Source organism: Xenopus tropicalis, chromosome 4 (assembly GCF_000004195.4).
Source record: "Xenopus tropicalis strain Nigerian chromosome 4, UCB_Xtro_10.0, whole genome shotgun sequence".
NCBI lineage: Eukaryota > Metazoa > Chordata > Amphibia > Anura > Pipidae > Xenopus > Xenopus tropicalis.
Window position 1 is genome coordinate 119,863,823 of NC_030680.2, and position 21,307 is coordinate 119,885,129.

General features: G+C 38.1%; 1 protein-coding gene across 2 annotated transcripts in view; it reads right to left on the minus strand.

Annotated features, from left to right (window-relative positions):
• Positions 1-21,307, minus strand: part of hmcn1 (hemicentin 1) — a 133,855-nt gene that overhangs the window by 49,524 nt on the left and 63,024 nt on the right. For both annotated transcript variants that reach the window (XM_012961441.3, XM_031901072.1), the window contains exons 39-58: positions 20,978-21,129; positions 19,722-19,845; positions 18,210-18,385; positions 17,917-18,013; positions 16,652-16,774; positions 16,270-16,431; positions 15,487-15,768; positions 13,866-14,033; positions 13,368-13,481; positions 12,424-12,507; positions 11,762-11,953; positions 11,413-11,583; positions 10,138-10,251; positions 8,494-8,639; positions 8,116-8,263; positions 6,211-6,414; positions 4,943-5,056; positions 3,663-3,856; positions 3,206-3,302; positions 337-498 (exon numbers count right to left, since the gene is read on the minus strand). In XM_012961441.3, coding sequence (XP_012816895.2) covers positions 337-498; positions 3,206-3,302; positions 3,663-3,856; positions 4,943-5,056; positions 6,211-6,414; positions 8,116-8,263; positions 8,494-8,639; positions 10,138-10,251; positions 11,413-11,583; positions 11,762-11,953; positions 12,424-12,507; positions 13,368-13,481; positions 13,866-14,033; positions 15,487-15,768; positions 16,270-16,431; positions 16,652-16,774; positions 17,917-18,013; positions 18,210-18,385; positions 19,722-19,845; positions 20,978-21,129 — 3,024 coding nt within the window. The remainder of the gene's footprint in view (positions 1-336; positions 499-3,205; positions 3,303-3,662; positions 3,857-4,942; positions 5,057-6,210; positions 6,415-8,115; positions 8,264-8,493; positions 8,640-10,137; positions 10,252-11,412; positions 11,584-11,761; positions 11,954-12,423; positions 12,508-13,367; positions 13,482-13,865; positions 14,034-15,486; positions 15,769-16,269; positions 16,432-16,651; positions 16,775-17,916; positions 18,014-18,209; positions 18,386-19,721; positions 19,846-20,977; positions 21,130-21,307) is intronic.

Sequence of the window (21,307 nt, forward strand, 5' to 3'; positions counted from 1 at the left end):
TTTGTACTTGGCGCGACAGTACGATGTTTTCGCGACGGCGACAAAAAAGTCGCGACAATTCGCGCAAGTTGTAACGGCTAAGAAAAAGTCGCAACGGCAACGAAAAAATCGCAAAATACCTATCATTTCGAAAAATACGCATTCGGACGCTTTCAATCCGTTTGTGGATTAGTAAATCTGCCCCAAAGTGTCTATTAACTTTATCCCTAGCATTATCCAAAAGTAGCTCTTAGTCATTTAATGGCAAGTGAACAAAAGTGCTAAGTGTGTTTCAGTTCAATGCAGGAATGTTATTATTTCCCTGCAAGTTTATAATCGTCTTAATTATTCTCTTACCCGGTACAATAAACAGATGGCTGTCAGAGTTGAGGACCATTGTGTCTTTAAGCCAGCTAACTGCCGGAGGTGGGAAACCAGTCACCTCACAGGTCAGGGAGATGAAATTGCTTTCTACCACTGTCACATTCTCTGAGTTACTGCCAATAACACTGGGAGGCACTGCAACGAGACACATGTTAGCAAGTTACAAATGAATCCGTTCAGCTAATTCCCTTAGTAATAATATGTATGTATGTATATATTATCAGTTATAGAGTGCTACTTGTATACAACGTGCTGTGCATATCTTGTATTCACAGACAGGGAGAACAACAGTACGATAAATAAATAACCTCTCATCTAGTTTAATACATATTAGTGCCACAAGAAGAGAGAAGGAAGGAGGTCCTGTAAGTTCACCAACAAGAAATAACAATCTTCAAATGAAAAAAAGAGCATTGATCCATCATGGGCTACAAAGCAAAGTGTCACACAGTCATTACATTTTTAAATACAATGTATTTTTTTTTTTAATTGCGAGCAAGCAATCAAAACATGCAATGGAATCTTAATCTCCACATTTATACATACAGGTCCTTTTCAAAAAATTAGCATATTGTGATAAAGTTCATTATTTTCTGTAATGTACTGATAAACATTAGACTTTCATATATTTTAGATTCATTACACACAACTGAAGTAGTTCAAGCCTTTTCTTGTTTTAATATTGATGATTGTGGCATACAGCTCATGAAAACCCAAAATTCCTATCTCAAAAAATTAGCATATTTCATCCGCCCAATAAAAAAAAAGTGTTTTTAATACAAAAAAAGTCAACCTTCAAATAATTATGTTCAGTTATGCACTCAATACTTGGTCGGGAATCCTTTTGCAGAAATGACTGCTTCAATGTGGCGTGGCATGGAGGCAATCAGCCTGTGGCACTGCTCAGGTGTTATGGAGGCCCAGGATGCTTCAATAGCGGCCTTAAGCTCATCCAGAGTGTTGGGTCTTGTGTCTCTCAACTTTCTCTTCACAATATCCCACAGATTCTCTATGGGGTTCAGGTCAGGAGAGTTGGCAGGCCAATTGAGCACAGTAATACCATGGTCAGTAAACCATTTTCCAGTGGTTTTGGCACTGTGAGCAGGTGCCAGGTCGTGCTGAAAAATGAAATCTTCATCTCCATAAAGCTTTTCAGCAGATGGAAGCATGAAGTGCTCCAAAATCTCCTGATAGCTAGCTGCATTGACCCTGCCCTTGATAAAACACAGTGGACCAACACCAGCAGCTGACATGGCACCCCAGACCATCACTGACTGTGGGTACTTGACACTGGACTTCAGGCATTTTGGCATTTCCCTCTCCCCAGTCTTCCTCCAGACTCTGGCACCTTGATTTCCGAATGACATACTTTGGACCACTGAGCAACAGTCCAGTGCTGCTTCTCTGTAGCCCAGGTCAGGCGCTTCTGCCGCTGTTTCTGGTTCAAAAGTGGCTTGACCTGGGGAATGCGGCACCTGTAGCCCATTTCCTGCACACGCCTGTACACGGTGGCTCTAGATGTTTCTACTCCAGACTCAGTCCACTGCTTCCGCAGGTCCCCCAAGGTCAGGAATCGGTCCTTCTCCACAATCTTCCTCAGGGCCCAGTCACCTCTTCTCGTTGTGCAGCATTTTCTGCCACACTTTTTCCTTCCCACAGACTTCCCACTGAGGTGCCTTGATACAGCACTCTGGGAACAGCCTATTCGTTCAGAAATTTCTTTCTGTGTCTTACCCTCTTGCTTGAGGGTGTCAATGATGGCCTTCTGGACAGCAGTCAGGTCGGCAGTCTTACCCATGATTGCGGTTTTGAGTAATGAACCAGGCTGGGAGTTTTTAAAAGCCTCAGGAATCTTTTGCAGGTTTTTAGAGTTAATTTGTTGATTCAGATGATTAGGTTAATAGCTCGTTTAGAGAACCTTTTCATGATATGCTAATTTTTTGAGATAGGAATTTTGGGTTTTCATGAGCTGTATGCCACAATCATCAATATTAAAACAAGAAAAGGCTTGAACTACTTCAGTTGTGTGTAATGAATCTAAAATATATGAAAGTCTAATGTTTATCAGTACATTACAGAAAATAATGAACTTTATCACAATATGCTAATTTTTTGAAAAGGACCTGTATATCTTCTTTACAAAAAGGGCTATAACATACAATATTGTTTCAGTGGTCACCCTATGGGGCCAATGCATTGGATACTGACCCCTATCTGAAGGACAGCTAGAGGCCTATTAATCAAACTATGTACTATGAACAAATACACCACACATAACCATCTGATTGCCAGGCATCACTGTATAAAAAACATCATATTTACCTGTGCAGTAATTTAGTAATTAAATCGTAACTGTGTAGTTATTAAAGTTTTCCATGTAAATTGCTGATGTAGAAAGCAGTGGGCAATCAAAAATGCTGTGTAAAAATGGGAAATATCCACCACTGTTTTAATAGGTTATGTGTAAATAACTGTAAATATTGTGATTGGGTGGCATAATATAAAACATACAGCTTTATATATATGCAACATATATTTTTCTCTCCTTTTGACATTGGTTTTCCACTGTAAATCATACACAGAATGATAAATAGAGCCTTTAGGGTGATATTTAACTTCAAAGGGGTCCTGATCCTATGCCAGTGCATAGAGACCAAGTAGGCCACACCTTTTAATGTCAATACAAATCTGTATTTGAAAGAATAAATGTTTACTTTTTCCATTTCCACTGCCAAATGCACTGTGAAATCATGACAGTTGACAGAAGTTAACAAACACTAAAGACAAATAACTGTAATGTGCGTTCATGTTACCCTTGGTATATTAGTTTAACCATTCTTACCGTAAATGTTTAGATTAAAGGATTTCTGCACACTTCCTGCTGGATTTTCAACAACACAGACATATCGGCCAGTATCCATTAACTGAGCGTATAGAATCTAAAAACAAAGAACAACTGAATCTGTCAAACATCAACATAATCCTTTACGACCGTTGTGCAGAAATTTATAGGCGCAGGTATTATCTTTTACAGCATTCCGACAGATATAATAGCCATGACCTACTTGGATCTGGGATGAAAAACAGCATTCCCCTGAATATAACAATCTTGCTTTGTCTACACAAACATTTATAGTAGTTTTGGCTTCATTCCGTCTGGTCTTCTTTGGCTCTATCTTTATGCAATAATATAATTTTGTTTCTGCAGCAGCACATTAAAAAAAGTAATACAATATACACAATTACAATAACACTATAAAGATAAGGACAATTTGTTGGAACATTGACACTACAGTCACCTTGAGAGTTCTTCCATTTGTTAAGAAATGGTAGCGTGTTCCTTCCTGGATGGGATGCCCATCTTTGAGCCAGGATATTGTTGGAGCAGGGCTACCCGTCACTGCCACTGTGCAGTCCATTTCTAGGGTTTCATTTACAAGAGATGTTATATCTTTAGACAGATCTTCATCGGAACCCTCAAAAGCTGGTGGCACTGCATAATAAGAACAACGGTAGGACGTAACTGTAATATCCATGAACGTAAACAGTCTGTATTCACTAATACAAAATATTTTTTTCAAACTAACAATACAAGGGCTTTTTTTCAAAGTTTAATTTTTTTGTGCTAAAAATAATCAATTTCAATAATGGTTTAAAAAACTTGAAATTCTGATTAGTAATGTGTAGGGCGGACAGTAACCTGCGGGACCCGATTGGGTTGGTTTCGGGCCGACATTTGCACATCAAAAGCAGGTTGAGTGCGGGTCCAGGCCTTCTGCCTTCCACTCCACCCACAATTTAATTGAGCCTTGCTTCCATCTATGTATAGGCATGCACCATCCTGGCCCTGCCTCCTCCGTGACATCATAGGTGGGGCGAGCTTGGGCCTATAAATAGAGGGGGAGCCGCAGGCCGGTTCGGGCATGGGTTCAGGAGGGGCATGTTATATAAAATTCAGCATCTCAAAGCTTGCAAGGTCATTATAGAAGTCTATGGGAGCTGTTCTAGACAACATTTATTTGAATTTTTTTTAAAACTTATTGACCCATGAAAACCATAAATTTGAGGTATTCAAGTTTTGTGTTTTTTTTAATAAATAAGGTAATATTTGTGGTTTTTTAAAGGCTAAGGTTATTTGAAGTAAAAAACAGATATGAAAAATATGAATACTGATAAATACCACCATAGTGATGTATAAGATCCTGTACTGAATAAATGAAAACCAGTCATATGTTAGTCAGGGGCTGCTTAATCAAACCTCTTTAAAAAAACAAAACGTTTATTTCAAACATTTGGGAATGAGAGGAAAAAGGAAACTGTACTCATTCTTGGGGGGGGGGGTGGCATGTCTGGGGAAGAAAGACCACACTAACTTCAATCTAACATCAACAGTTGGTGTGATAATTTTAGAGCTCAGAATGTATTTATGTAGCAGTGCATGGAAGTATAGAATGGTGATGACTCCTGGTTGGCAATAGCCAAGTGCAGTGTTTCCTATAATTCTATAAATAATTTATTTGTGTATGATGCAATCTAATTTGTGTATAATCCAAGGTTATTGTTGTGTGCTGATACTTACAAAGTACACGAACATTATAATGCATGGAGTCTCTTCCTGCCTCATTGACTGCCACACAAGTATATGTTCCAGCATCATCCTCCTGGGCTCTTGCAATCTGCAGTATGTGTCCTCCTGGTAGAGACAATGCTCATAGTAAGAACAGTTATTTTAAACCTTGTACAAAGATTGCAGAAACAAATTCCGCATTAATCATTTTCCACCATGTGCTGGCCGAGTATGAAGGGCTCATTTATTGTACAATCATTCAAATATTGGCAAGCTAATTATGCATAAACAATTAGGGGCTGATTTACTAACCCACGAATCCGACCCGAATTGGAAAAGTTCCGACTTGAAAACGAACATTTTGCGACTTTTTCGTATGTTTTGCGATTTTTTCGGATTCTTTACGAATTTTTCGTTACCAATACGATTTTTGCGTAAAAACGCGAGTTTTTCGTAGCCATTACGAAAGTTGCGTAAAATCTGGCGATTTTTCGTAGCGTTAAAACTTGCGCAAAAAGTTGCGCTTTTTTCGTAGCGTTAAAACTTACGCGAAACTTTGCACCTTTTAAGTTTTAACGCTACGAAAAATGCGCAACTTTTCGCGTAAGTTTTAACGCTACGAAAAATCGCAACTTTTTACGCAACTTTCGTAATGGATACGAAAAACTCGCGTTTTTACGCAAAAATCGTATTGGTAACGAAAAATTCGTAAAGAATCCGAAAAAATCGCAAAACATACGAAAAAATCGCAAAATACCGATCATTACGAAAAAAACGCAATCGGACTCATTTCGACCCGTTCGTGGGTAAGTAAATCAGCCCCTTAGTATTTGAAATTAAACCTTTCTTGTAAATGACTATAACTATAGACAAGTCAGACAACTATACCTTTAATGGTTCTGTTCTTCTTTGACAAATCATACATTAGCACTTATGGCTGATGCAAACACATACAAGAATGTCCCATTGGCACATGTCGAATATCAGTCTTTGCGCTGATTATCCAGTTAATTAAAAGTGCCTTTTTTGGACAAAAACATCCTTCTTAATAACTGATATGGTTACTTTTATAAATCATTCATTTTCTTATGAATTATCCACTTACACATATGTAGCCCTGACCCCACTACCATATACTGCAGCACTAAAAATTGCTGAAGTGAAGGTAAGTAACTGAAAACAAACAAATGGTTATCACAGAGTTAATTTTGTCCCACATGCATAAAGCTAGCAAAAAGAAAAAACAAAAAAACTTTTTCAATTATTTGTTGTAAGTGCACCTGGCAGGATGAAAGCTCTGTTACTGGGGGTTAGAAGTTTGTCGTCCTTGTACCAAGTGATGGTAGGTGGTGGCACCGCATTCGTCTCACAGTACAGAGAAAATGGGTTGTTGATAATAACTTCTTTGTGTTCTCCATTGCTGCTTCCTGTGCTGCTTTTACTGGTTGTCCAGAGGCCAGATAATTTGGGGAAGTTTGGAGGCACTGCAGCAATTAGGAAACAAGTTACAAGTTAATGGGTTAATGTTGTCTTATTGTGTGTGCGTAAAGGTAGGGGATCCCTTATCCAGAAACCTATTTCCCAGAAAGTTCTGAATTACAGGAAGACCATCTGCAACAGAATCCGTTATAAGCAAATCATTCTAATTTTTAAAAATAATTTCCCTTTCCTATCCATATGAATCCACATTGCGTTTATTTAATGATTTTTAGCAGTTTTAATGTATTGTGATGAGCAAATTTTTTCGACAGGCATAGATTCGCAGCAAATTTCCCCATTTCACCATTGGCGAATAGTTGAGTGAAACTTCCGAGAAAATTTTCACGTCAAAAAAAGTTGCGGTTGCGTTAAAATGGACACGGTCACGGCAAATTGGGCGTGGTTGCATAAAAAAGGGCGCGGTCATGTTGAAATAGGCACGGTCGCGTCACAATGGGCGCTGGCGACAAAAAAAGACGTGGGCGACAAAAATTGTGCAACAAACACGTTTCTGTATAATAGATCCTATACCTGTACATCTAAAGGTCATGCCTTAAAAAGAACAGGACTGCAGTTTATCCCCAGGAAGGAAATAATAACACGTGGTTTATAAAATATTAAAAACCATTGTGGTTTCTAATATTTTATAAACCATAGGTTATTACTGAGGCACACCCCATTTGGTGTTCTGTAACTTAAGAACTTTTTGATATATCAAAGTGTAGTGTATTTTTTTGGTGTACTTGGAAATATATATTTGGAATATATTGCCTTATGTTGTTGCTGCTATTTACACCTTGTAATGTGTGGGTCCAAATTTATGGTGTGCAATTTTTAAGTTAAGAGTTATTTCTTAATTAATTGTGATCAGAATTTTTATATGAACGCTGTTACTAAACCACGTGTCTATTCTTAGATCGGAATGCACATCAATTTGGTCTTTGTTTAAAGGAGAAGGAAAGGTAAAAACTAAGTAAGCTTTATCAGATAGGTCTATGTAAATACAGTCACAGAAAGTCCTCTATCAAAAGAAACACAGGATTTCTTGTCTCCTTTTTTGTTTTTTGTTTTTTTGTTGTTCAGGTATCTGACTTCCTCTCTCAGAAATATCCTTCATGTCCGGGGCCAGAGGCTAGGCAGCTATCTCCATTCTCCCCTCTCCTGCTCCACCCCCCATAAGAAATCCTAAAACTCACCCCCCCAACACTCACTCCCCCCTCCCACCCTTTGGAATGTGTAATCTGAGCTATAAAGCTAAACTGCAAGCAGGAAACTATGAAGACCAAGCTAAAATGGCAGCTGCAATCTTAAACAAACAGAGAAAGTTTCTAGGGCTCTTTACTCAGGTATGGTAAAGCTTTCTGCAGAATAAATTCTAGGTGGTACTAATGTGGTGAATCTATTGGCAGTAAAATGCCAAAATGACTTTCTTTCTCCTTTAATACAGGAGAATGACTGAAAGTTTTTATAAAGGCGTGCAAATAATTTGACAACATCAGTTGCCTACATGCATTGCCTACATCAATTGCAGGCTTCCTTAAATACTTCAGTTGAGTTTTTATAAGTTATGCCATGAGTAGGTATTTTCTAATAAAACTGAATATCATATGTTATTATCAAATTATCTTATTACTGAAAAGCTGAACAAGGTGACGGAGCAGCTATATTCTAATCTCAAACGTTTTATTAAATAGCGTCTTACCAACCTTGTATAGTGACATCAAAATCCAGTTCATCTTCTCCAGCAATATTGGAAGCCAGGCAGGTATATCGACCAGTGTCAGATACTTGTGCTTTCTCTACATACAGCGTATTTCCACTGACTATTGCTAGATGGCTGTCTGGCTCAAGTGGCTGTGCAAAGATATATACTGTACATTACAACATCCATAAATACAGAGGAATGATTATTTATTCAACACTAATCTATTTTAGATTCAGAACAAAAGCAGAGAGAAAAAAACAATTCTTTGACCAGCAGGATAATTCAGAGACGGAGATAAAGAAATGACCGCCCAACAATGGTACAAATAATACAGTGTCCCGCCTTTCCCGAATTATTAACAGAAAACAATATAACAAACCTGTCCATCTTTATACCAAGTTATTTTTGCCAAGGGATTTGCTTTCACGTCACATACAAGAGTGAAGTTTGTGTTTACAATGGCTTTGATTTCCTTAGAAAACCCACCGAATTCCGAAATGTCATCTTTTCGAATTTTAGGTGGAACTAAAAATGAAAAGGGAAAAATGGCAATAAATATAATTAATGTGCTGAGCGTTGAGAGACACATGTTACTAGAAGCCTACTCACTGTCAACAAAGGGAAACAATTAGTGATGAGCATATCTGTCCCGTTTCACTTCGCCGAAAAATTCTCAAATCTTTTTTTTCATGCGGCCGACAATTTTTTGTCATATGGCAAATTTTGTCGCTCGTTTTGCGAAATGCGGAAATTTGCTGTGAATCCATACCTGGTGAATTATTTCACCCATCACCAGAAGCAATTATTCTTAAAGAGGAACTATCATTAAAATGAACATTTAATATAAGCTTTCTCATACTGAAATAAAAAAAAATTCTAAATATAAGAAGTTGAAACTTCTGTAATGTTTCTTAAATAATGAATTTTATCCTTATTTTCCCCCTCCCAGCATCTGTGTATCTTCATTCTCTCTTCATGCATCAGTCAGACAGTTAAATCCAATATACCGGTACCTTTTTGGTGGGGCTTCCTTTCTTCATAGCAGAAATATTAGAGCTCACTCAAATAACTGATTTAGGCACAAAAAAAAATCTAACAAAATAACTGGCTTTGCCACAAATCATGCATGTAGGATTTCTGGTGATTTTAGTGAGCTCTCATATATCTTTTAGGCAAAGAGACCCCCCCCCAAAGGCGATATTAGACCTGTCAATCAGACTCCCAACTCCTGCATGAAAAGAGAATGAGAGAGAGAGAGAGAGAGAGATTGCTCAGAGGGGGATAGTGAAGAGTAACCTGATATTTCAGAAACTGTACAGAATGTTTAATTGATTATATTGAGTGCATTCCTTATTTCAGTATGATCAAGCTTATATTAAGTTTTTATTTTTATAATAGTCCCCATATTGATTCAGACATCACATAAATATATAAAATACCTTATGTGCAGGCATGGATTTGCGCCGAATTTCTGCGCATCTGCCATTGGCAGATTTTTCCACGAAATGGGCGACAAAATTTGCTGTGGGAAAATTCACAATGTGACAAATAATTGTCGCTTGCATCAAAATAATTTTGCCCTCGTAAAAAAAAAATGACAAGCACATCGGTTTTTTGACGCACGCATCAACAAAAATTACGCGAACACGTGGCATTTTCACTGTTTCGCAAATCTTTTCAAAGATTCGCAAATTTTCCAGAGAAGAATGTTCTTGTCGGAGTTTATGGATTCTTTAATGGAAGGAGTACATTTAGCTGCATCAGTTATTTCTGAAGAAACAAGGGTCCAAAAGGTTTTATGCAGTGGAACCAGGACAGGGGGTTCTTTCCAGTGATCTTTGGCCCAAATTTTTAATATTTATTATCATTACTAAAATAATGATAAGGAGACAGAATGGGTAGTTTAGCAACTGGTTTAAGACGTCTCTGACATCAAAGCCCATCCTCTTACTAATATTACCAGTCAGTGCATTTAAAAATGTTCTTGTCCATTACAGTTTTACCCTTGTGCATTAACACATACTGTGAACATTGAGGTTATAGTGGTGCGTTCCTTCCCCTGCTTCATTAGTGGCAATACAGCTGTATCTTCCTGCATCTTTTTCTTGAGCTTTTAGAATCTGCAGAGTTCGACCACCTAAGAGAAAATTCAGTTTAAAGTCAAGGTAATTTTAGCACATAGATGTTAATTAGTAATGTTTGTCACCTCTCTTTACATTCATAACGTTAAGAACTGGTTACTGTACACTATCCCATACAGGTATGGGATCCATTATCCTGAATGCTCGGGACCTGGGGTTTTCCAGATAAGGGATCTTTCTGTAATTTGGATCTCCACACCTTAAGTCTACTAAAAGATTATTTAAACATTGAATAAACAAAATAGGATTGTTTTGCCTCCAATAAGAATTAATTATATCTTAGGACAGGGGTGGGCAAACTACGGCCTGCGGGCCACATCCGGCCCCTTGGCCTTTTTAATCCGGCCCGCCGACGACGCCAAGTCTCATCACGCAAGACTTGGTGTCATTGGCGGGCTGAAATTAAACAGACTAAGGGGGCGTAACGCTGGCCTGGCCCTGCCCGGTCTAGCCCAGGGGTAAGTAATTGTGGCCCGTGAGCCAAAAAGTTTGCCCACCCCTGTCTTAGGATGAAATACAAGGTACTGTTTTATAATTACAAAAGGAAAAGGAAATCATTTTTAAAAATGAGAATTATTTGCTTATAATGGAGTCTATGGGAGATGGCCTTCCTGTAATTCAGAACTATCTGGATAACAGGTTTCCCAAAAACAGATCCCATAACTGTACTATACAAAAAAGGTCTCTGTTATGCAGAGTTTAGCTTTTCACCATACATACTGATCTGTTGCTCACTTAAAGAGACTGTGAAGGTTAAAAATAAATGAACAATTGGATATGTACCGTATATAATTCTGAGCAGAATGGATTTCAAATACTCTTTTCGTGTGTGTGTATGAAATTGTATTCTATGGTATGGTATCTCATACCACATGGCACTTATTCCCTGTGTATTTATACTTATTTATTGTATTTATTATAACACTTGTCCTCCCTGTGTGTTATTTTGTATATTGTAAGATTGTACAGCGCTGCGTATCCTTGCGGCGCTTTATAAATAAAGTTATACATACATACATACATACATAAAGATGGGTCCCTAAACAGCAACCACTGGGGTCCCTTCCTAGGAAGAGCAGACAAATCTGTACACAAAAGGTCATGTACAGATGAAGGAGGTTGTACAGGTCTTGGTTCAGAAACACAAGTATTAATACCTGGTAAAATTCTGACATTATCTTTAAATTTAAATAGGCGTCCATCTTTGTGCCAAGTGATTGTAGCAGGAGGATGAGAATGAACTTCACATTCCAAGGATATAGAGCTGAGCAGAACCACTTTTACATCTTCTGGAGATCCATTTATGGCACCCTTGATTGTAGGAGAGACTGAACAAGAACAGTATATTACTCTATATACATACTTTCTTCAATAAAAGCCTATGGATTCCTTATTCCAGCATTCACAGTAAAAATAAACAATCACAATTTTTTCTTTTATTCCCCCAGTGGAGATCTGATTAAAAAATGTTACAAAAGAGCATAACCAAAAAGTAATTACACTTACTCAACACCCCAAGGCTGAAACTCCTACTCCTTTCTCCTGCTGGATTGGAAGCAACACATACATATCTTCCACTGTCTGTCATCATGACATTACTAATTCGCAGAAGTTGTCGTTTGTGGTCAATACGATGATTTGTGTCCTCCAGGACAGGGTGTCCATCCTTCAGCCAAGTTATCTGTGGTATTGGTGTCCCTATATTAAATTATTCATAGGATGTATTTTAAGGCCACAAACAGCACTATTTGTCCTTAGTAAAATGTTTAACGTAGTTGTCTTATGAAAATATTGTTTCAAAAACACAGCTCTATAGAACACTAGGGTCATAGTATTCATAGATGTGATGGCACCTCATTCAACTTCATTTCACTCAAATGGTTGGAAAAAGCATTAACAACATAAGAAATAACAGTAGCACTAATAATATACATTTATCTTGAAGGATAATTTCTTCTCCAGGCCAGTAGGTTTTATGTTGCAGGCAGCCTCATCCACAGGTCATGCCCTTGGCCATATGGCACTTTGGACCAGATGCAGTTAGCTCAGAAAAACTTCTCATGGTTTAAATTATCTCATGAAAACCTCATAGGAAAATCTATAATCATTTTTTCTCCTTGACTTGAATCTAGCCCTTTATGGTTGTTATATAAATGTTGTAATCTCACCTGTTGCTTCGCAAGACAGTGTAATATTGCCTCTCTCCTTCACTTTAATCTCTTCCTGGACACTGCCAGTAATCTTTGGGGGAACTAAAACAAGTTTTACAGGTGTGTTAACTAAGATCATAGTGGAGAAGTTTGAGAAACAAATCAAATATACACCTATTTGCAGGGGCATTCACCCAAGCCAACTAGCATTATACAGTGCAAGACTGATACTACAGATTTACACTGCTTCTGAAAATAAAACCGCTACTGAAAGTTCTATCTATGGCTGATTTTTGCACAATTCCCAATAATTTAAAACAGTTAGGCTTAATAATTATAAGCTTGCTGGACAGGGGCATTGCAGGACTAGGATGTCATAGATTAATATGATTTCAAGATGATAAAGACAGTTTGAAATCACCATATTGCCTTTCTTATTTGTAGGAAGACAATAAACTCCAGTATTGCATGATAGTTAGTTCATCTGGTAGGCACAGCTTTGTTCCCCTTTGCCGGTCAGTTTTTAGACATGACCGGCCCACTATGTCACACCCCCAAGACTGTTATTGTGAGTTGATTATTACTTGGGACTTTAGGGCTTTGTTATGAAAGAAGATGGATTTGGGAAGGTAAGAAACTACTGTCTCTCTTTCTCTCACGTGGACAAGAAAGCAGTCAGAGATAATCCTTAGAACAGGAATATCCTTATATATTCATATTTTATTAATGTGTCCAGCAGCATCACAGCCATTACAGCACTTCACTGGAACTTTATTTTGAGCGCTGAGGATTTGGGTATTGTATATACCTTTGTGCACCTTTATTAATGTGCCTAGTGACCACCATGTGCATCCAAAATCTAACATTCCATCTATATAAGATTTTGAAATATCCTAAACATGCTATTAATTCTATTTCCCCCATAATATATTTATCCCCTCAAGGTGGCACAAAACATATACCTAGTACATTTACATCAAACTTTCTCATGTCTTCACCAGCAGCATTGGATACGGCACAGGTGTATCTCCCGGTATCGGAGAGCGAAGATTGTGAGAAGCGCAAGAGGAAGCCTCCTGAAATTAGCAAAATCCCAAGTATATAACATAGTGCATTGACAGGTAACTCAATAATAGAACAATAGATTCATAGGTCCTCTTGGCCTAAATTCACCAGGTGTCCTACAAAGGTTCTGGCTGCTCCCACTCTGGAGTGTGAATACATATTCTTTACAGTATATATATTTTTTTACAAAACATAGAAAGAAATCACCAGCACTCAGTCTAACCCACACTGTAGCTTGACCAGAATATGTAAGCTCACATAAATCGTCAAGGCCCCTCATTATACATGAGTCCTACACGTCTTCTAAATCTGTAGTCCTGCTTTGTGTGTACATATATTTTTTTCAACAGGTAGTCTTTTTCGTATTTGAAAGGAAACATTGTTTAAAGTCCTACCTGACATAATTTGAGGAGAGCGGCTGGGGGGGATAGGATTGCCATCTTTGTACCAGGTGACTTTGGGTGGAGGGATTCCTGATACTTCACAAGTTAGAGTAAAAGGATTTTTCTCCACAATGCTTATATTTTCATGTTTCATGATGCCGTCTGGAAATGCCGGGGGAACTTTAATAGAAAAGTAAAAGAGAAGACAAGTTGAAACCAATAGCAATAAAATAGTAACATAAGTGAGAATTTGCTGCTGACCGTTTAGTGCATTAACATTACGAGTGAGTAATATCACTCTCCTCACTGATATTCTCAGTAATCATTTAGAATAATAGTCTTACATCTCTATGCCACTTTAATAACTGTTTAACTGCACAAGAGCAAAACTGAATTCATGTTAATCTAATTATGTTTATAGAAAATTCTCTGTCACCTTCAATAAATCTCAACTGCCAGATTCAGTATCACCTCAAGTAAGTAAATGCTCATAACAAAATTAAACAACCAACCATAAGGAATTTCAGTATATGTATTTATATGGGCTAATTTATTACATTTCCATTTGGTGCAAGCAATCACAATTTTTTTTCTCTCAATTGTCTTTTTTGGAAATAAAAGTAGATATATTTTTTTTTTTTTTTTTTTTTTTAAATCTTGGATGTCTTGACATGTGGTTTAAATAAATCAGTGGCAGTTCTGGGTTTGATGAGGCATCAGACATAATGGCACCCAGCAGCTTGACTACCTCAAGCACTCAAACCAAGGCAAGGGGAGGAAGCTTTTTGCACTTTGCACACTGCGTGGGGCACATGAAGAATGCGTAAACACCTGCAGCACACCCAATGGATCAAGCACTGTACTCAGTCTAAGAAGGGAGGATCAGGGGAGGTGGGGGAAGGCACACGGACGTCATGCAGATGTGCCAGGTACAGAGAGACAGGAGGCACGGCTTGAATCGGGGCTCCGTCCTTGCCACCTGCCCCAGTACAGGCAGAAAGAACAGGGCTGAAGTGTGCCTTCTGACACTGCTCTCAGCACAGAGCAATAGGTTTATGATCCACACTAAGTGCAGAGACCACCAACCCCAGGGGCATAAGTACTCTAAGTGAGCACTAGGGGGCATGTTCTTGCACCCCTTGGCAATCCTGCACTTGTGCCCCCAGTGTAAGTAAATTGCAGCTATTGTCTTCTACATGCACAGTCAGAAAACCATATCTATCAAAAAACAAAGAAGGAAAATTGACACAAAATGTTGTTGTTCAACATATTAAGCTGATAGCCCTAACATGTACCTTAACTGATTTCAGGATTATTGCTAGCTTCTCAAAAGACCCTGGGCACAGGCCTAAAACCTGGGCAAAGCATTCAGAAATGGGGTCAACTTGAATTACATTGCTACATGTAAAAGTCAAATTGCACCAACTTCCAGAAGAGTTTGGAGAACATATATCAATTTTAGTCACAGCAGTGTCCCAATTAACTCAATTAGTATTATTCTGGTTACAAACTCATTGAATGCTGTTGCCATCTTTATTTACTTGGTATAATTGTCTGTCCTTATGCCCTGTCCTATGTATTCAAATTCCATTATGTCTAACATTATAATGTTTAATTTAGCAAGGCTACTTACCAAAAACCTTTAAGTCATACTTTCTGTCTGACTGACCGGCCACATTCACAGCCACACATACATAAAGCCCAGCATTAGATATTTGTGCCTTTTGTAGATGTAGGAGTCTCCCATTGCTGCTGATTTCGAATCCGTTCCCACTAATAAGAGGAATGCCTTCCTTCAGCCAGGTCAGCATCGGTTGTGGATCTCCCCTGGCATCACACTCTAAAGTCACATTATTGCCTTGGATTACCACAATCTCTGAAGGATGATTGCCACTTTCAGAAATGCTAGGTCGAACTGAAAAAAAGGGATGTTAGGTATAGTGTTTTTATTTAGCTCTGTTTAATAGTTTAATAGTTAAGAGTTAATGGAAGAGGAAGAAGGAAGCCACGAAGAGAACAGAAGGGAAGTAGAATAGAAAACTCCATTCAAATACAAATGAACTCCAATGCCGGAATTACTAATTATGGTTTTCTATCACCAAAAAAATCTCATTGCTCACTCAATGAAAGCTCAATAGAAGTCTATAAAAAATCTGGATAAAATTCATCAGTTTTAATTTGGCCATTTGATTTCTAAAGATCATAAAGTAAATGTTGACTTCAGAACACAAACCAACTGTTTAATATAGCACATGTCCACAGACTATATTTTATTAAAATATTGAATGCAAGTAGTTCCTAAATATCACTGCAAGGGTGCAATAGTCCATCCTCCAGTTAGACAGCCCTGGGTGAATCTTTTACAAGTTTAGTATTGTTGGAAATTAAGAATTAGGGCCATGTTCTAATAACTTACCATAAACTTTCACAGTATACTTCTTCATTGCGCTCCCTACACTGTTAGAGGCTGTGCATGTGTATGAGGCTGCATCAGATTTCCTAGCAGTTATTATCTGGAGCTGTCGACCTCCGGAAAGCAAGCGAATGTGCCCTGCAGCCCCAGACTGAATGGCAACATCTGCAAGGCAATTGTAAAATGTATAATATGCTGTAAAAATAGACCATTGCGCATGTTTTTTATATTTTAGGAGTCATAGAGAAAAATCTGTCCAGCAAAATCTAAAGGGCTGGCCTCTGATGCGCTGTAGGAAAAAAAATCCCACTCTGTTTGTCTGTAACATCCTCTTATGTATTTGTACATTAGAGATTATTAAATTGCATTAAAATGCTATGCTGACCATTTTTCTTCCAAGCGAGTGCAGGCGGAGGGATCCCAGTAGAATCACAAAGGAGGCTGATAAGAGTTCCCTCGATGATATTGACCTCTGACTCTTCAGCTGAACCTCGGATTGCAGGAGGCACTGAAACACAACAGGCATATTAGTATAAACATTCTAAACGTTCCTTAAAAAAGATAAGTTACTAATGCATTCCTGTATCAAACCACATATATGTGTCAGTTCAGAATGTGCTTGACTACTGAATTCTAACGTTGGTAAAAGAGTCTGACAATTCTTTTCTGCACTGGAACAAATAGTTTTATTTGTAATAGACATTAATTTTGACAGCACAAACTTCCCATGAGAGCAATGTTACTATAAAGCAAATTGGAACTGGAAAATGTACTCTTTATCATATCCCATGGACCAGGGTTGGACTGGTCCGGCGGGACACCGGGAAAAACCCGGTGGGCCCCAGCAGCCTAGAACCAACCCCTGCTTAGTGCTCTGTGGCCCGCAGGTTACCCTCTCCTGAAGCACCTAAGTATGCGCTCTCGGGGGAGGGGGTTGGGTGGGCAGCGGGGGCCCAGTAGGGGGGTGTGAGGACCTCTGCGGGGGTCCACTGAGGGAGTGAGGGGCCCCTGCAGTGGCAGCCCCGGTGGGCCCTGTACCCCCCAGTCCGACATCTGCTTCATATCTGTAGTAATAAGTCAGATCTAGTGATGAGTGAATCTGTTGCAAAATGCAGAAAATGATGCCTGCCCAAAAAAATTGTGCAACAATTTGTTTGACATGCGTAATTTTTTTCCATGGAGGATTCTTGTGCCCGTTTCGCAAAACAATCTTCCAATGGCAAAACATGGTATTTCCTGCGAATCCATGATGAAAAATTTACCTAATCACAAGTCAAATCAAATGGACTTGCTGTGTTTTTCATGTAGATGTTTCGCTAGTCATCAGACTGGCTTTCTCAATCCAGAATGGAAAAAGCCAGTCAGATGACTAGCGAAATGTCAAGAAAAACACAGCAAGTCCAGTTGATTTGACTTATTACTACAGATATACCATAACCTGAATGAAAAAAAACCTTCACAGACACATCTGCTTCATGTTTTCATAGTACTGTCATATAGGGTTGAACTTGGCCTGTGAGATCAGTCTGATCATATTAAACAGTAAGCATACTGGAGCCAAGAGGTGTTTTTATTTTATCACTAAGGCTAAACACTATCTCCAAGGATGTTACTTTACAACAATCCATTTATCAGTGCAGATTTACATACCCATAATATTTACATTGAAGTTTTTTTCTGTTTTTCCCGCGATGTTGACAGCCTCACAAGAATAACGCCCCGTGTCTTTTACCTGAGCACCTTCAATCTTTAAAGGAAAAAAAGATTAAGACAAGTTAGAAAGGGAAAATGGTTAAAGCTGAAGTAGATATAAATGAGGATTTTTTACCGTTTCTGTTGATTATAAAGAACCTGGACGTCTCAGTAATTAAAAAAACTGCTGCCGCTCTATAATGTATTACAAATAAAAGGAAGTGTTTGAGGAGACCAGCAAAGTAACTTACTTTGAGGATGCTGCCATCTTCTGAAATAGTCAAGCCTGGCCTGTTTACAAGCGGTTTCCAGTCTTTGTACCATGTCAGCACCGGAGGCGGGATGGCATCGCTCTCACATTTTAAAATGAGTGTTTCACTAATTAATGATGATATATTCTGTTCTTCTCCCATGATATTAGGCGGCACTGCAGATAGAGCAGAAAATACACACTTACTTACACATATTAGATACTGTAAGTATTTGATCCCGAAGCTACAAAAAATGAATATAGGCTTAACAAAGGATGGTGTTTTTTAACTTAAATAGATGGAAAACCAGGCTGTCCGAATCAAAACCGGATGGGTGGCGACCCTATTAATGCCCCGCAGTGCAGTTGTAAAGTTTACATGTTAAGAGGCAAATCGGGCTTATAGGTGTCCCTTTCAGGAGACCAGCACCCAGAAAGTAAGAGCCATGCTCATGAACTTTGGAAGAACATATGTTTTGAAGGTCCTGTGGGCTTGTTTAGAAGTACAGCACAGTAAGGCTGCTGAGGCTTTAACTGCTCTAAAAAATATAGAATATGAACTCTATGAACGCTCTAATAAAGAAGACCAGTTTGGTACATAAGGGGTAGGGTTATCCAAAAACTAGACTGTGTAGACATCAGTATTCTAAGGCAATATGCATTTGCTTTCTGGAAGCTAAGACATAACTATGTTTGGAAGTCAAAATAAAACTGTTGTTTGATTTGCCAGTCAGAATCCTAACAACCAGACAGTATTTTGAGGATGTTAATACACAGAATAATCACCCTAATAACTTAAATGCCATACAAGGCCAACTGAAAAGCAGCTTAGAATGAGTAACAGAGATTATGAAACCGTTTTCATCAGTCATATTATTAGTCATAGTTTCAAAAATATCTAGGACACTAAATAACTATTCTCCCTAATTCTAACCCTTACTAGCCTTCAGGCTGAGCCTCCGTGCTACTTCTCCAAGTCCACCAGGGGGGCTAGCCCCACAGTTTGGAAACTATTGACCTATAACATATTAAAAGTTAACATAAAGGGGAACCGTTTTTTAGCAATTCATAAAGACATGATAAATGCATCTGTTAAAATTGTATAGAACTAATTTATATGAGTTTTACAGCAGAAGAAAAATTAAACTATGTACTTTAGCTTTCTGGTATTTGAAAGCCTGCAGAAATAATGATACATGAATTACTATGAATAAAGGTATGCTGGTTTGAACTAGAGCAGAACAAATTTTTTCCACCAGGCAGGAAACTATATCATATATAATCTCTTCTTTCAAGTTATGGACTTGGAAAGTTATGTTACTGAACATTCTGTGCTACAACCATTTATTTTCAAGCTTCAGTATACCTTCTTATTAAGCCACAGCATTTCCCAGAATCCTCAGAAATCTTACAGATTTAAAATATCCAGCTGAAAGCCAGATCATAGATATTTTGCAGAAAGGGTTCTTTTGGCACAGAAAGGTAATTATTAATAACGTTACATAAAACCTACCGTACACAGATAAGTCATAATCAGTTTGCTGTTCTCCTGCTGCATTTACCGCCACACACGTGTATTTCCCTGCGTCTCCTACCTGTGCATTGGTTAATGCAAGAACGCGGCCACCAGAGAGGATCTGTCACAAATAATAATAGAAGCAACGTTATGCTGGAGTTGTGTATTTTAATGCAGCATAAATGTAACCCAAAAAACAACTACAGGTAGGGGACCCATTACCCAAAATGCTCAGGACCTGGGGTTTTCTGGAAAAGGGTTGATAAAGAGGCTGATTGGCCTCGAAACGTTGCATCTTTTTCGCAAATAAAGACTTTCTAACAAGGAAATATTTCCCGTTAGCCCTGAGTGCCATTTTGCTTTTTGTTTTCCTGCTGGTTTTCTGGAAAAGGGCCTTTCTATAATTTTGATCCAAACCTTAAGTCTACATAAAAAACAATTTAAACATTTAATAAACCAATAGGCTTGTTGTGCCTCCAATGAGGATTAATTATATCTTAGGATCAAATACAAGATCCTGGTTTATTATTACAAAAAACAAGTAAATTATTTGTAAAAATCTGAATTATTTGATTAAAATGGAGTCTATGGATGAAGGCCTTCCTGTAATTCTGAGCTTTCTGGAAAATGGGTTTTGGGACAACGGATCACATACCTGTAAAATTGAGTATGTGCATAAAAACTCCAATCAGAAACATTGGATTGCATTAATTGACAGCAAAAATCTCGCTCACAAAAGAAAATTGCATTGTTCCATTCATTTTGTAAAAATCTGAATGTTGATAATTCAGCTCCCATTGACTTCTACAGAACTACAATTGGTTTCATATGCTGAATTTTTTGTTAGAAAGTTTGGCATTTTTTCAACTGATACATCTAGAAAATTCAAGTTGAAAAAACTCAAAACAAGAAAAAAATTCATGATCATCTTTTCTTGAACCACTGACATCTTGAATTTTACATTTTTCCCCATTTCCCTCAAAGCAGCATTTTTAGTCCTGTCGGTTCTAGATCTAGAACCAAAATTTATTAAGAAGATTGGGATCATGACTTCAGGTTCCCTATAAATATTGTGAGAAAGTGTTTCTTGTTGATTTTGTGCCATTGAGAAGGGGTCACAATAACAAAGACCCAGCATTATACAATGTGTGTCTTAGCCTAGGAGAGAATACAAACTGAGAACAAAGGGCAAGCATATTTGTCAGATGTACAATAAATAGTAGTAGTAGCTGAATAGTAGTAAATAGTAGTACCTGAATTCCATTAGTGAAACTGGATACAGGGCTGCCATCTTTTAACCATGTTAAACTTGGTGCAGGAAAACCTGTGGCTTCACACTCTAGCCTGACCACGTTATTAACTATAACAGTTATGCTGGAACTTCTACCAGATATGGATGGAGGAACTGAAAGAAAATGAAATTGTTGTCCAACATTTAGAAATTACAACTGAAAACTATAAAACTCAGTAACCTAAATGAGCAGAACTGGAACAGGAAGTTAAAGGGACACTATTCAATGATATGTAGAACTGAGATTAGAAACAGAACCTATGATGGCATAGATGTATGCCATCTCTCTGTA